The following is a 14,401-nucleotide window of genomic DNA, read 5'->3' as shown; positions in this document are numbered from 1 at the left end:
GGGAGCGGGACCCGCGGGCGCACAACCCGCCGGGCCGCGGGAGTCGCTGCGCGCGCGCGCCCGCCCGGCCGCTCTCCCCAGCTGCGAGTCAGATGACCGGCTGGGAGCTGTCAGCCTCTTCCAAGCGCCGGCCCCGGCCCCGCCCCCGGCTGCCCCAGGAACTCCGCGCCCGGGCCGCGGTTGGTCGGAGCGCCCGGCCGGCGCCGCCCCTCTCCCCGGAGTGTCACCGAGGCAGGCGATATAAGGCGCCGAGAGGGGCGGCTCGGCGAGTCACAGCTGTTCAGTCCCCGCGCTGGAGGCTGCGGCGGCGAGCCGGGCGCAGATCTCGCGGCGGCGCAGCTGCGGCGGAGGAAGAGGCGGCGGCGGCGGCGGCTTGCTCCTTGTGTCCCCCCTTCCCCCGTCCCCGCCTCGCTTCCTCCGGCCCTCCCTCCCCTCTCCCCAGCGCGATCCCCCGCTCCGCCGCCGCAGCCCACCAGCCGCCCTTCTGGCGAGCCGCGAAGCCAGCGAAAAGTTGCTCCGAGGTCGCCGTCGCGGCGGCGGGCAAAAGAAAGCCGGACTTACAAACAAAAAGCGAGCGGGAGGCAGATCCTGTCGCTTCTTGCACAGAGCTGCCTTCCCTGCAGGAGGGAGGGGGAAGCCCGACGACAACCAGCAGCTTCGCGGGATTTTCTGCCTTCCGTCTTAAAAATAAATAATCCCACCCCCCACCCCGGCCGTCCCTTTTGCCAGCGGGTTTCTGGCGGCAGCAGGAGGAAGAGAAGCGGTGGCAGCGCGGTTTCTTTTTGCTCGATTTTGTGCCGTTGCATCGCGGCCTCCCCCGCCCCCCAGCCTCCCAGTTAGAGGGAAGGGGAGAGAGAGAAGCACCGCGGCTGCAGCCTGCCTCGCTCGCTCTTGGGCAGCGGCTGATCGGAGAAGAAGAAAGTTACTTCGGGCCGGCCGGGCCCGGGAAGACTTGGGCCCTGGAGTGAGGCGGCGAGCCGGTGAACCCTCCTCCCCTCTCTCCATCGGGAGAGGAGCCTCCTCCACCCGAGCCCAGCGCGATGGCTGGCGAGCTGAGCATCGGCCCCGAACTGCCCACCAGCCCCCTCGCTATGGAGTACGTCAACGACTTCGACCTGATGAAGTTCGACGTGAAGAAGGAGCCCCTGGGCAGAGCCGACCGCTCGGGCAGGCACTGCACGCGCCTCCAGCCGGCGGGCTCGGTGTCGTCCACCCCCATCAGCACCCCGTGCAGCTCGGTGCCTTCCTCGCCCAGCTTCAGCCCCACCGAGCAGAAGACTCACCTGGAGGACCTCTACTGGATGGCCAACAGCTACCAGCAGATGAACCCCGAGGCGCTCAACCTGACCCCGGAGGACGCGGTGGAAGCGCTCATCGGCGCCCACCAGGTGCCCCAGCAGCTCCAGAGCTTCGAGAGCTTCCGGGCCGCTGCCGCCCACCACCAGCACCACCACCACCAGCACCACCACCACCAGCACCACCACCACCAGTACCCCGGGGTCACCCACGAAGACCTGTCCGGCAGCGGGCACCCCCACCATCACCCCCACCCTCACCCCCACCAGGCGTCTCCGACCCCTTCCAGCGCCTCCAGCTCCTCCCAGCAGCTCCAGAACACGCATCAGCCTCACCCCTCCTCGTCGTCCTCGTCCTCGTCGTCTTCTTCCAGCAGCGTGGAGGACAGGTTCTCGGATGACCAGCTGGTCTCCATGTCGGTTCGAGAGCTTAACCGGCACCTGAGGGGCTTCACCAAGGACGAGGTGATCCGCCTCAAGCAGAAGAGGCGGACCTTGAAGAACAGAGGCTATGCCCAGTCTTGCAGGTACAAGCGGGTCCAGCAGAAGCATCACTTGGAGAACGAGAAGACCCAACTCATCCAGCAGGTGGAACAGCTCAAGCAAGAAGTGACCCGGCTGGCCAGAGAACGAGACGCCTACAAGCTCAAGTGCGAGAAACTGGCCAGCAATGGCTTCCGAGAGGCCGGATCCACCAGTGACAACCCGTCTTCTCCCGAGTTCTTCATGTGAGTCCTTTCGAATCCAACCGGCCGAGATCCCCTCCCTCCCGCTCCCCACTTGTCCCCCTCTCCCATCCGCTGACGTCTCCAGCCGTCTACCCTCTTGAGCAGACAGAGAAAGAGAGAGAGGGAGTCAGAAGACTAACCGAGAGGCCGGGAATGGGGGGGGGGGTTGCCTGTAATTCATGACTGTGCTATCTTTGCGGCATCTTGTCTTGCTCTAGATTAGCTGTGAAGATCGGAGGGGGAAGGGATGCAACTTTTCATCTTAGTTGGCCAGAGAGAGAGAGAGAGAGAGAAAGGGGGAGGGGAGAGAAATAGGTGGGGAGGGGAAGAAAAGGACTGGTTTTTAAAAAAATGTTTTATACGAATCGATTGCTTGCTTATAGAACCTTAACCTGGACTTTGCAAAACAAAGGGATGGGCACCGGACAAGCCATCTAGAATGTCTGCTTTGGAGTTCTTAAAAACGAAGAAGAAAGGAAAAGAGGGAGGGAAATGCACAGTCTACCTGCAAAAGGCGAGAGGACAATATATGCAGACTCCTCATATGTTGCCTGCCTTGAGAGAGAGAATTCAGATGGGACGTTTCCATACAAGAGAGAAAGGGGGAGACGAAACAAAAAGAGCGCGAGACGAGAGAGAAACCTCGGTTTTATTGCCTGCTTGATTATATAGAAAAAATACGAAAAATCTGCATTAAAAATATTAATCCTGCATGCTGGACATGTATGGTAACTTCTATTTTGTACCATTTTCTTGTTTAAACTTTTCGCATGTGGTTGATCATCGACCCTAGCTTCTTTTTTCTTCTCTGCTGTTACTGTTCGTTTGTTTTCTTTCATTGAGTAAGAAAATGTCACCAGTTATATATATAATACGAAGCCCTCCTTCTACAGCTCATGCAATTGTTTGTTGTTATTTCTCTTTTTATTTTTATTTTTGTTTTTTTTTAAATTTGGGCTCTGTCCACCAGGAACATCTCTACACCTCCTACCGAAATGAATAGGGCTGGTGAGCGAGAGTGCTGTTGGTGAACTGAGGCCGCCCTCTGTTAGCTTGTAAATATCAGCCACATCAACCTGCACAGGGCAAAATACTACAAGAACATTTCAGCAGGCTGGTTTTCGATGGTTTTGGCCGTTCTTTAAAAAACTAATAAACTACAAAAATGGAGAGAGAGAGAAATTCTGGGCATTTTGCATTCAGAAACCAACTTTGTATATTTGGTGCACTTTTAAAAGCTGTAACTTTTTTTAAAATTTAGTTTTCATTTTGGTTTTTGTTGGGCCAGAAAGCGATATGCCTAACCTCTTAACACCCCGTTCTTAAATATACTTACTTAGAAGTCAGCCCTCCAAAAATTCCTGAAGGTGACGTCCCAAACTGTGTAGTTGGAAAGAATCAAGTTCCATTGAATTAAATTGGACTTAACTTCCAAGTAACTGCGCAGTCTTGTAGATGTCTACTCAGAAATAAGTCTCATTGAGTTTAATGGGGCTTGCTTCCATGTAGGTGGCTACAGGATTGCAGCCTAAGTATGTTTAGGGGTGTCCCTCAGAAAGCGGAGAAAAAATCAGTAACCCAGGAAGAATATGATTTAAAGTGGCAGTGCATGAATTCGATGCTGGGTCTTCCCACCGTCCATCACTCGATAGCCGTCTTCCGTTTGGGCCACCTGATTTTATCATACGACTCAGGAAAATAAGAGAGAGGTTAGTCCCTGCGATTACTTTACCCTCCCCCCCCCCCGCAACAATTGGCCACTTCATTTCTTAACGCAGAGAGATGCTAGTCAGTTTCAGGGGCTGTGTCCTGACCTGCTCACGTGCTTGCGTTCTGATTGGAGTTAAGTTGATCAGTGTAATAGTATGAATGAATTCTGAAGGCATAGGAAAACAGCTTTTCTTTAAAAAGATGTTTGTGTTAAAGACAGAGACTTCACTTTGTCAAAGTGTATTCTCTTGCCATGTTTAATCTGCTTCTTTATGCAGCCAGTGAGAGTTTAGCCAAATTTCTTAACAACTGCTAATAGTTAATAGTTTTGAGTCTTATGGGTGTTCTCTTATTACTATTCTTTTTTCTTGTTTTGACTTTTCCTGGTTTTTTTTTTTTTTTCCTCCTGCAGGTCAGTAAAAGGATTTTATGTTGCACTGACAAAAATACCAAAATGAAAACCTTTTATTTTTTAGTTTTCTTTTACGGATTGCTGGCACTGCTGGCCGGATGCATTTTAAGTTTGTATTAGTTTATAAATTAACAGTAATACCAAGAATTGTGATAAATGAAGAGCATGGTGCTTGCTGTTTTAAATATTGTGGATATTAATAGTCATGCATCAGAAAATACCCCTCTGAGCTTTTGGGTTTTTACGGATTCAACTGTGTTGAAGTCGCAGCATTGCAGCAGCAGAAATAATAATAATAATGTTTTTATTTCATGTAAACGTTCTGAAGGGATCAATTTCAAATCCTGCTTATGATATGAAAAATATTAAAAAAAACACCTCTTGGTCCTATTGTAGTTTTATTCAGACTGGTTTCTGGTTTTGTTTTTGGTTATTAAAATTGTTTCCTATTTTTGCTAACTAATATCATTGAAATGGTATTTTCTTCTGAGGGTGCTTTTTGGAGGGCATGGGTTGCAGTCGTAGAACATTAAAATTCATTATTTTTTAGGGCCAAACTCATTAAATCAGTTGAGGTATATATGACTTCAAGAAATATCTCCTCCCAGCCCTATCTGCAAGCTAGTTAAATGGACATACTTAAAACATTCTCCTACATATGCTTACTTGGAAGTAAGTCCCACTATGTTAAATGGATCTTACTCCCATGTAGGTGTGCAATGGATTGTAGCCAAAAGTAATAATTAATAATTCAACACTGTGACTTAACTTTTATGGTAGATTAGGTTAATGGTCCAATGTACATGTTTTGTGGGTTTTCTTGTTTTCTTGATTTGAAACAACACAATCAATGAGCCCTGAGATGTTTTAGGCCTTTTGTAATATTCTAGTTTGTCTGAAACTGAAAGGCACCCTGTTTCTAAACGCATTTACTTGGAAGCAAACACCATTGATTTCACTGAGAGCTTCCAGTGTAAAACGTTTAGGATTAGCATGGACTATCCAATCTGGTTTGCGATGATACAGGCCTTCATCGCCCTTAATGGGGGGTGGGGGAAAAGGAAGGATACTCACAACGTGGTGGTGGGGTGTCAAGCGCCTCTGCCGCTCTAAAATAGACAGACCAGTGCTGAACTTTGGCCTAAGGACAGCAGTATAGCCCTGCTCTTAACACAAGAATCGGGCAACAACATGCAATCTCTGCAGATCTCTACCCGGACCCTTCCATAATAGTCCCAAGAGGCGCCCACACGTCCACTGAATACACCTGCGTGTACAATTTGAGTGAGACTCCTTGGCCTCTGCCCCCCCCCCCGCCCCGGGTTCAAAACAACACAACAAAACCATGTCTCTTTCTATGCCAGCCCCCTCATTTCAGTGCGGTTTACACCTAAGAGGAAGTCGTCTCTCTCCCCCCTCCCCCCGCCCCTTCCCCACTTGTCTGAATTGAAACGCCCGGGCCTGACATCGACAAGAAGGCATCTTCGGGGCTGGCCCGGGATCAGGTTCATCTTCATCCAGTCTTCTGCCCGGCTTGAAAAGCCCTTGGAAACCAGCCTCATTTCTCCTGGGGGTGGGAATGTAGTCTACCTGGGTGCACAGTCAAACCCGCCCCCCCCCGCCCCAATCCTGCAAAAGCAACCGTAGATGTGTTTATAGAATACCAGTTTAACCTGTGATGTGGCGGAGTAACACAGAGGGCTCGTGGGCCTGTCTGCTGTTAGCGCTCGCTCCTTGGTAGTACCTCTTCTGGATTTCAGTAGCACTTGCCCTCCAAGGCTTTAGGAGTGGCGTGTTAGGGGCAGGCTGAGCGATCTAATTCAGAGCGTGTGTTCCGCGATCCAGCCTGCTTCATTTTCCCCGGACAGATCCTCTCCTCTGTCCACCATGAAGGCAGAGACCTCGATCCCTCAAACCCAGGGGACGATCTCCTCCGCCCACCGCCACCGCAGCTGGTTCGCGCTTTAACACGTTCGATTTTCTTCTGTTAACTCCCTTGAGCCTCGGCTGATGGTAGCTGGGAGACAAGCAAACAGCGGCGAATCCTATCCTTTTATTTTCTCTCCCCTCACCCAGACAGCCCAGTCTCTGCCACGCACTGTCAGGAACTGTGACCCTGTGTAAACTAACACCTAAAGATGATCTTATTCAACGGGCATTTAAAAGACAAGAAAAAAGGAAGTCTCGGAGTTTATTCTAATCCAATTTAACTACACCCAAGGTGAAATGAATCGGTTTTCTTAAGTAACTGCCTCCTCACCGTGTTCAGGATCTGGGCGCAAGTTTAGGTCTGGCACTGTCTTCCTCGGAGGTAAGCCACGTTGATTTCAGCGGAACCTTGTTTCCAAAAGCCTCCCTGCCGTAACGCTCCGATCCTACCCTCGGCACATTCCTTTGGAAAAGAGCGCCCCACTGAATTCAATGAGCCACGCAGCATCCAGGATGAGCATCATGCAGTATGCTCACCCGCTCGTAAGCCTCACTGAGTTGACTGGGAGTCACTGCCTGATAAGGGTAGTCGAGCTTGCAGCCTTAGGCTCTGTGAGCCTAAGGAGGCTTACTAGGGCGTAAGCTCTGCTGAAGGCAGTGGGAGTTTATTCGCCAGTAAACGTGCGCTGTTATCTCCCGGGAACTGAAAGCCCATTGATTCGAATGGAATGTGCCTCTAAGCCAAGGGTAGGCCAGCTAAGGGCCCCCAGATGTGTGGAAATGCAATTCCCATCGCTCCTGAACATTGGCCATGGTGGCTGGGACTGATGGGATTGGTGGCCCAGGGCCCCTGCACTACCACTGCGCAAAATGTACATCGGATCGGACTGCCAGAAGCTCCCAGTCTGATCTGAAAAGCAGGTGTGACATCGGAACGGCGAGTATGTTTCTGCGTTTTTAATTTCTCACTCCTTTAAAAAAAATCGGGGGGGGGAGCCTCTTTATTTTATTCACTTTTAAAATTTCCACGGGGGAGGAGTGAGAGAGAGATTATCATAAGGCATGGGAGAGTTAGTGGAATATGGGAGGGGGGGGGGAATGACAACACTGTTCCAGAAAGCAAATCCCAAACTTGGCCTGTACATTGAACACCTTAAATCAAGCAGTGATGGATACAACAGCATTCGAGATAAAGTCCAAATAGAAGACCCTACACACCACGCTGGCTTGCAGATAAGTTGAAAGGCGGGGGAGGAGAGCCAATTTAAGTGCCCCCCTGAAGGGGGCTTGGACTTCATTTCCCCCCTCTTGCCAACGGAGGCACGCTCGGGCTGTCGGAAGGCCTAAGAGGAATATTGTTCGTGGGAACTGCCATCGCATATTAATGTCCTCTCATGCATGCATTGAATAAATCACTGGAGCTAATTGAGCAACAATCCCCCCCCCCCCCCGCGCGCTCTTTCCTCCAGGAAAACAGCCCTCAGAGAAGCACAAGAGAGGGCCTTTAGGCGCCCGGATTCCCATCAAATAACTGTGTCAGTGGGAAGGTTCAAGGGCAGAGGTCCGTTTCTGTAGGAAGTGTCCCTCGCAGTGTTCGCTGCTCGTTATAAATTTTAATGTAGCTGACTTTAAACACACACACGTCACCAAATCATCAACCACTGGTTAGGCTTGCGGGAATAAAGGGTGACTGAGCAGATGTGTCCTTGAAGTCTCCCCCAGTCAGTGCCGCGAAAGAAATGTACCCAGCGCGGGCTATACGATCTCTTTAGTTTGGAGGGACCCACGGTTTGGGCAGTGGGCGCACGTTCTCTGCTTACTGAAACTGAATGGAGACTGGGTCACTGGGAAGATAATATACCAATCAACCATCTCTTGGAGTTGGAGCATTAGGGTAATCGCGCCTGCCGGGTAGTGTGTGCAAATGTGCCAGAGGGGAAAGATTCTTAGGGTACCTCCTCCTCCTCCTTCCATTGATGTACCCTGCCTTTTCCCCTCTTGCAAGGAACCCAAGGCAGCTTACAAGTTCCTCCTCTCCATTTTATCCTCACAACGACCCCGTGAAGTAGGTTAGGCTGAGAGTCCATGGCAGGCCCAAAGGCATCCGGTGAGCTTCATTAGCCGAGTGGAGACTAGAACCCAGATCTCCTGAGTCCCACTCTAACCAGTACACCATGCTGGCTTTCACCCCCCTTGAAGTTCTTAGGGTATCAGGATTTTGTGTCTTTATGGAGAGAGAGAGAGAGAGAGAGAGAGAGAGACCGAGGCACAGGGTGCAGTCGAAGGCCTGCCTGCCTGGTTGGGAGGAAAGCTTACTTTTGGGTAAACACGCACTCACCCTCTTGGGGACCGTTTCGAAACATCCCGTCACCCCCAATAAGAAAGCTTGTCCGCTCTCCCAAGAGCACAGGGGAAGTGAAACTTTGGGCTGAAAGCAATATGGGTGTGATATATATATATATATATATATATATATATATATATATACACACACACACACACACACACACACACGGGAGAAATGACCCTAAAAGGGTTTCTTTAAAAAACAATCGCTTTCATGCAGAGGGCAGCGTGGCTTTAGCAAATGATAAGGACGCCCACCGCGGCAAAAGCGAAATACGTGCGCGCGCGTGTGCTTGGGTAGAAAATGCACTAGAAGCAATTGCTGAGAGAGAGAGAGAGAGAGAGAGAGAGAGAGAGAAACTTGACAGGAGGGATGATACAGATATTGGATCAGAGAGATGGTTGATTAGAGACGCAGCACTACAGATAGGATGCAGAGCAAGCCTGCACAACTTTACTTAAAAGTAAGTCCCAGGCTGTGCAATGGGACTTATTATTACTCCCCACAGTGCGTCGTAGAATTGCAGCCCGAGAGAATCGCCCTGGGTCAGCTTTTGCATGGAGAGAGACGGACAGATTCAGATAAATGCAGAGCCTGTAGCTGGGGCGAGATAGAGGGGCCGCCCCTGCGAAAGACTCATAGGCTGACTCCAGGCACACGACTGTGTTGGGAAGATACATTTAAATAAACCTGGGATGGATGGATGGATGGATGGATAGAGAGGGGGTTTATCTATTCCAGTGGAGGCTGGTGGCGCCGATGTCAGTGGGGAGGTGAACTCGCTCTAGGTTTCAGTCGGACCCGGTCAGAACTCCAAAAGAGCTATCCAAGGTACTATCCAAGGTACTTGGATAGCTCCTTTAGAGTTCTGACTGCGTCTGACTGAAACCCAGAGCGAATGCACCGCCCCACTGACATCGGAACCACCAGCCTCTACTGATAATTTCTTTCTTTCTTTCTTTCTTTCTTTCTTTCTCTCTCTCTCTCTCTCTCTCTCTCTCTCTCTCTCTCTCTCTTTTCTCTTGTGCTTTTCTCTCTGTCCCCCCCCCCCCCCCGAGTTGTCTGCACAGAAGCAGATGAATTCACCAGCGGAGCAAAGCTCCAGGCCACCATTCTCATTCCCTTTAGAAGAAATGCACAGATTTTTCTTTTTTCTGCATCACGCCTCAATTCGGCCTGCTGTCTCTCTCTCTCTCTCTCTGGCTATTGGAAGCCGACCCTCGCGTAGTCTCTGCCTCACCGCCCCCATCTTTTTGCCTCTCACCTCTTTCAGTGGTGAGAGGGTTAACTCGTCCCTCTCTCCACACTCGGGCCGGCCCAATGAAATCCCGGCGTATTTACTTGGAGCTCCTCTCGATCCTTTCTGATTCTGAAGAACTGTTGACACAATCCGCATCCGCTGGAAAGAGGAGGCCGCGATCCACACTCTCCCATTCTCTCCATCCCCCTCACCCACCCCGGCCTCCCATGATTTTCTGGTCTCAATTGGCTGGGGCCGCGATAAGTCGCAGGCAATGTTGTCAAAACAGCTCCAGAGTATTATTAACAACACGATTCGTTTATATGCTTACTCGAAAGTAAGTGTGCATAGGCACACATTCTCCTGGGGGTAGAAGCTATTGAACAGAGTGGGACTTACTTCCAAGGAAACAGGGAATACTGCATATGGGGGGGGGGGGAGTATGCGAATACTCCCAATTTTACTTACTTACTTACAGTGCAATCCTATGCATGCTTAGACAGGAAAAAGTCCTACACCTCTCACTCTCAGTCCTACAGTTCTCTAAGCTGGCTGGGGAATGCTGGGAGCTGTAGGACTTTTTTTCCTGTCTAAATATGCACAGGATTGCACCATTACTGTACCTTTAAACCACCCAATAGCCAAAATTCTCTGGGCAGTATACAATACATTAAAATCATACAGTACAAACATAAAAGCGAAACATAAAAACAGAGCAGATAAACCAGCAGCAAAGAATAAAACCACTACAGCATCATAAAACCAAATGAGAAACCAGCAGCAGAATAGCTGACCTTGGATCTGGGCTGATAGTGGCGTTTATTTATTTTCAAAATAACAATCCATTCCAGGTTTTCAACACCTCTGCTGAAACTATATGTGGAGGCTGGCGATTGTTACTCAGTCGGTACTGAGGGAAAGGCTCTCTCTGCACATGCTGGAGGACACTGTCCATTCTTGCACCTGACTAAAGGCACTGAAAAGAGCTCTCTCCCCACCCCTAAAACTCAGCCTCAAATTAATCCTCTACATGGCTGTCCTAAGGCATTTTGCTGCCTGAAGAAAATAATAACATGCTGCCAGCCCTGCATTCCACTGACAGAAGTAAACTGGACTGGCAGTCAACAAGGGGGACCAAACAGTGTTCCTCACTGTACCTGAAGGCCACAGGCTACTGTAAGGGGATGCTGGACAGGCTAGGTGGCACACACACCCCTGTCCTCCAACAGTGGGGAATGTCCAGGGATTTCAGGAGAAACGGAAGGGGATTTGTCATGCCACCCCCAGCACCTGACGCCTGAGACTGTCGCCTCCCTCTCTCTCCTGGTAGGGCTGGCTACCAGGTATTGATTGGCAACAGAAATAGGAACTGCTAGGCATGGAGGAAGTAAATGGAGTAAGCAGGGAAGTATAAATATTGGCTAGAGAAAGTAGGAAGCAAAGGGCACCATGGGTCAGTCACGCCTTCCTTTGTTACAGATCACACATGATTATATCTCAACAACACTTTCTCTGTGGTTATTGTTATGGAGCATACAAAAGTAACCAAACCAAATGCTCACAAATGCACTGCACCCCATCTCGTCTTAAATATACCCAAGAGCAGGCCTGCAAACTTTGTTGTGAATATCTCCACCCACCCCAAACTTAAATGGGATCAGATCTGGACAGTCTCACCAGAATTTTCAGATGTCCCTTATTTTGAAAGATTGCTATATCTATACAAGCAATTTCACCACCAGCCTAGAACAGCATGTATATTCAGTGCTGCATCTCCATGGTATGGTCCATAGGTAATGCTCTGTATCGTATCTCCCATAATGTGCATTAGTCATGACATCATGATTCAGAGAAGCCTGCATAGAATGTGGAGCAAGGCCTGTTTCATACCTGACATCTATTTCCAGTACCAGGACTGATCCAGTGTTGCAGTGTAATAAAGGCAAGAGTGCCTTGTGCATGTGCAGAGTTCATTTCCACCACTGCTAAGTACAACCAACTCTTTCCTCCAGTGTGGGATTAATGGTAATGGATGAGGTTTCCAAAACAGAAGTTCCAGATAGGCTTCAATTGAAGAACAACCCCTCCATCCCCACTTCCCGGTGCAGAAACACTGCTATGCTGGTAGTAATACCTGATCTTGTGTCAAACCCATCCACCAACTTATACAGTGCATTTTAATGTGCTTTATAGAACCCTTTGTTGCAACTGTGCTGGGAAATGAGCCATTACCATTATGATTGTCCTCCTTTTATATATGAGAAATTGAGGCCAAAGATAGAAAAAAAAAATCCACCTTATTTATTCATTACATTCCTATATCTCCCAATATCCAAAGCTCTCTAGGCTCAGTTTACAAAAATTAAAATCATAATGCAACATGATAAAACATAATATTGAACCATTAAAAGTTTAAGAAGGAAAAAACAAACTAAAAACTAGAGTAAAAGCCAGCCTAGCAGCAGTGTAAAGATCTAAAAAAACACAATAACACTTAAAACAACAACAACAACAACCCCAAAACTGAAGGACTAAAAAGCATAGGGAAATGAGGCTCCAGTCTTTACCCAGAGCCTCAAAAGCACAATTTGGTGCCTGGCAAGTCTCTTTGGGAAAAGACATTCCACAAAAGGCATTCAGTGCTATCACTGAAAAGGCCCCTTTCCCTTGGGTGGCAGGAGAGATGCCAGACCAGCTTCTCATGCCCAAAACATTTGACAGCCTGAGGCAGGCCAGCAGCTAGTCGTGCCTTTACCCCACAATGTTGAGGTGCATAGAACCAGCCAGCCCAATTATTTTGGCCCTTGAGGCAGACAATCCCACAAGCACCTCTTCCCAATCCTGGAAATAAAGATGTAACAACAACAACTGAAATAACCAACTATTTGCTGCCCTTCCATGACACCCAAATCAGCTGCCGGAGGTAAACACCTCACTCTGCCTAATGGTAGGACTGGCCCTGGGTTCCCAGAGATGCAATGAGATCCAATGCATCCTTAGTCCCAAGAAGGTGTGCTACAGGCTTGCAACCCTGGGCTGCACACTTACTGGATAACAAGTCCCCTTAGAATTAGTAAGGCTTATTACTGAGTAAAGAGACTAGGGCTGTAGGACTGCAATCCCATACACACTTATTTGGAGTTAGCTCCGTTGGAAACAGTGGGCCTTCCTCCAAGTCAAGGGGATGCACTTAAGCCTCACCTTAAATCTGTATTTTAAACTTCTGCACTGCTGCTAAGTTTTATTGTGGTTGTATTGTTATATTGTGGTTTTAATGTTCTGTATATTTTAAATTGTTTTATTGTGTGTTGTTTGGATTTAATTTTTGTGAACCGCCCAGAGAGCTTCGGCTATTGGGCGGTATAGAAATGAAATAATAAATAAATAAATAAATAAATAAACTTCAGTCTACTGTCAGACTATGGAATTCATTAGCACAAGATGCAGTGATGGCCACCAACATGAAAGGCTTTAAAAGGGGATTAGACAAATGCATGGAGGATAAAGTTGTCAATGGCTACTAGCCATGGTGGCTATATGGTTCCTCCAGTATCAGAGGCAGGCAGACAGTATGAATCTCAGTACCAGCTGCTGTGGAGCTTGAGTTGGAGGGTGCTACTGCATTCATGTCCTGCTGGGCTTCCTATAGTCTTCTGGTTGGCCACTGTGGGAACAGAGCACCGGATGAGACAGGCCTTTGGTCTGGTCATCTATAGCGCCTTTGTAGATGCAGTAGGTCAGTATGGTGCCCTCCAGATGTGTTGAACTACAACTCCCGGTACCCCCCCCCATGCTTTTCTATTGATCATTGCTTCTGGCACTCCCATTCCCTTCCGAGACAAAACATTGGCAGGTTATTTCCTTTCCTGAACACACTAGGCAGCAAGTCCAGTCGACCGCAAGTGGGGTATTACGTCCCAGTAAACATAAATTGAATCAAGGTGCAGAGGGATCATTAAAAGACCCAATCCTGGATTCAGGACACTTTTTTGGGGGTGGGTGGGGAGGGGGCGGTGAGATTAATGCTTCTTGTCACAGATACAATCTAACTCTCACAGACAAAACACCTGCTTAAAAATAGTAAAAAAATAAAAGAGAGAAGTGTTTGATCTCCCGAATCTGTTTGTCAACTAACACGTGTCTTCCATTCTGCTAGAATTCTCCAGCCATTATTAGGCAGGTTTTGTTTGCATGGTCGACAAGATTTTGAGAAAGTGGGGCTTCATTGTCCCTAATTCAATTGGTTGGAGGGCTTGCTTTCTCTCTCTCTCTCTCTCTCTCTCTCTTTCTTTCTTTCTTTCTTTCTTTCTGTGAGTTGGGAATTACACCACCACCACACACACACACACACACGGTGCAAGAGAGAGAAGGGGGAAGGAAAGGAAGAGAAGAGTGTTCGCTCAGGATTTGTAATCTCTAAATTTGGCTGCGGCTGCTACTGCATTTGAGTGCAGCAGCAGAAAGGGTACAGTGTAGAGTGCAGCAGCAAAAAGCCTCCTTCGGCGCAAATCATATTATTTTGTTTGATCTCCCAGTTTTACAAGACCTATTCCTAACAGCTGTAGAGAGATTTGCATTGCGCCAGGTTTTCTCTTCCTTCAGGGCAGAGAAGGGAACGACTAACAAGGTTTTGCCCCAGACAAGCAGGAAACGCAATGGGGATCGAACAGTCGAATAATGCTTGTGCCGGAGTATCCCATTTAAATCTTTAAAAAGCCTGACCTCCAGGAGAGTTGGTGT

The 14,401-nt window shown here is 48.7% G+C and overlaps 1 protein-coding gene across 1 annotated transcript; it reads left to right on the top strand.

The window, feature by feature from the left end:
- Nucleotides 1-267: 267 nt before the first annotated feature.
- On the top strand, nt 268-4,606 carry MAFB (MAF bZIP transcription factor B). The gene is made up of 2 exons (XM_084853946.1): nt 268-2,023; nt 2,407-4,606. Exons 1-2 carry the CDS (start codon nt 1,041-1,043, stop codon nt 2,459-2,461), a joined length of 1,038 nt encoding a protein of 345 aa, XP_084710072.1. The 5' UTR covers nt 268-1,040; the 3' UTR covers nt 2,462-4,606.
- Nucleotides 4,607-14,401: the final 9,795 nt, after the last annotated feature.

Source organism: Heloderma suspectum, chromosome 4 (assembly GCF_057233095.1).
Source record: "Heloderma suspectum isolate Gila_16-S chromosome 4, 16-S_ref, whole genome shotgun sequence".
Classification (NCBI taxonomy): Eukaryota; Metazoa; Chordata; class Lepidosauria; order Squamata; family Helodermatidae; genus Heloderma; species Heloderma suspectum.
The sequence above is the reverse complement of the archived record's forward strand: the minus strand, read 5'-3'. Positions and strand labels throughout refer to the sequence as shown.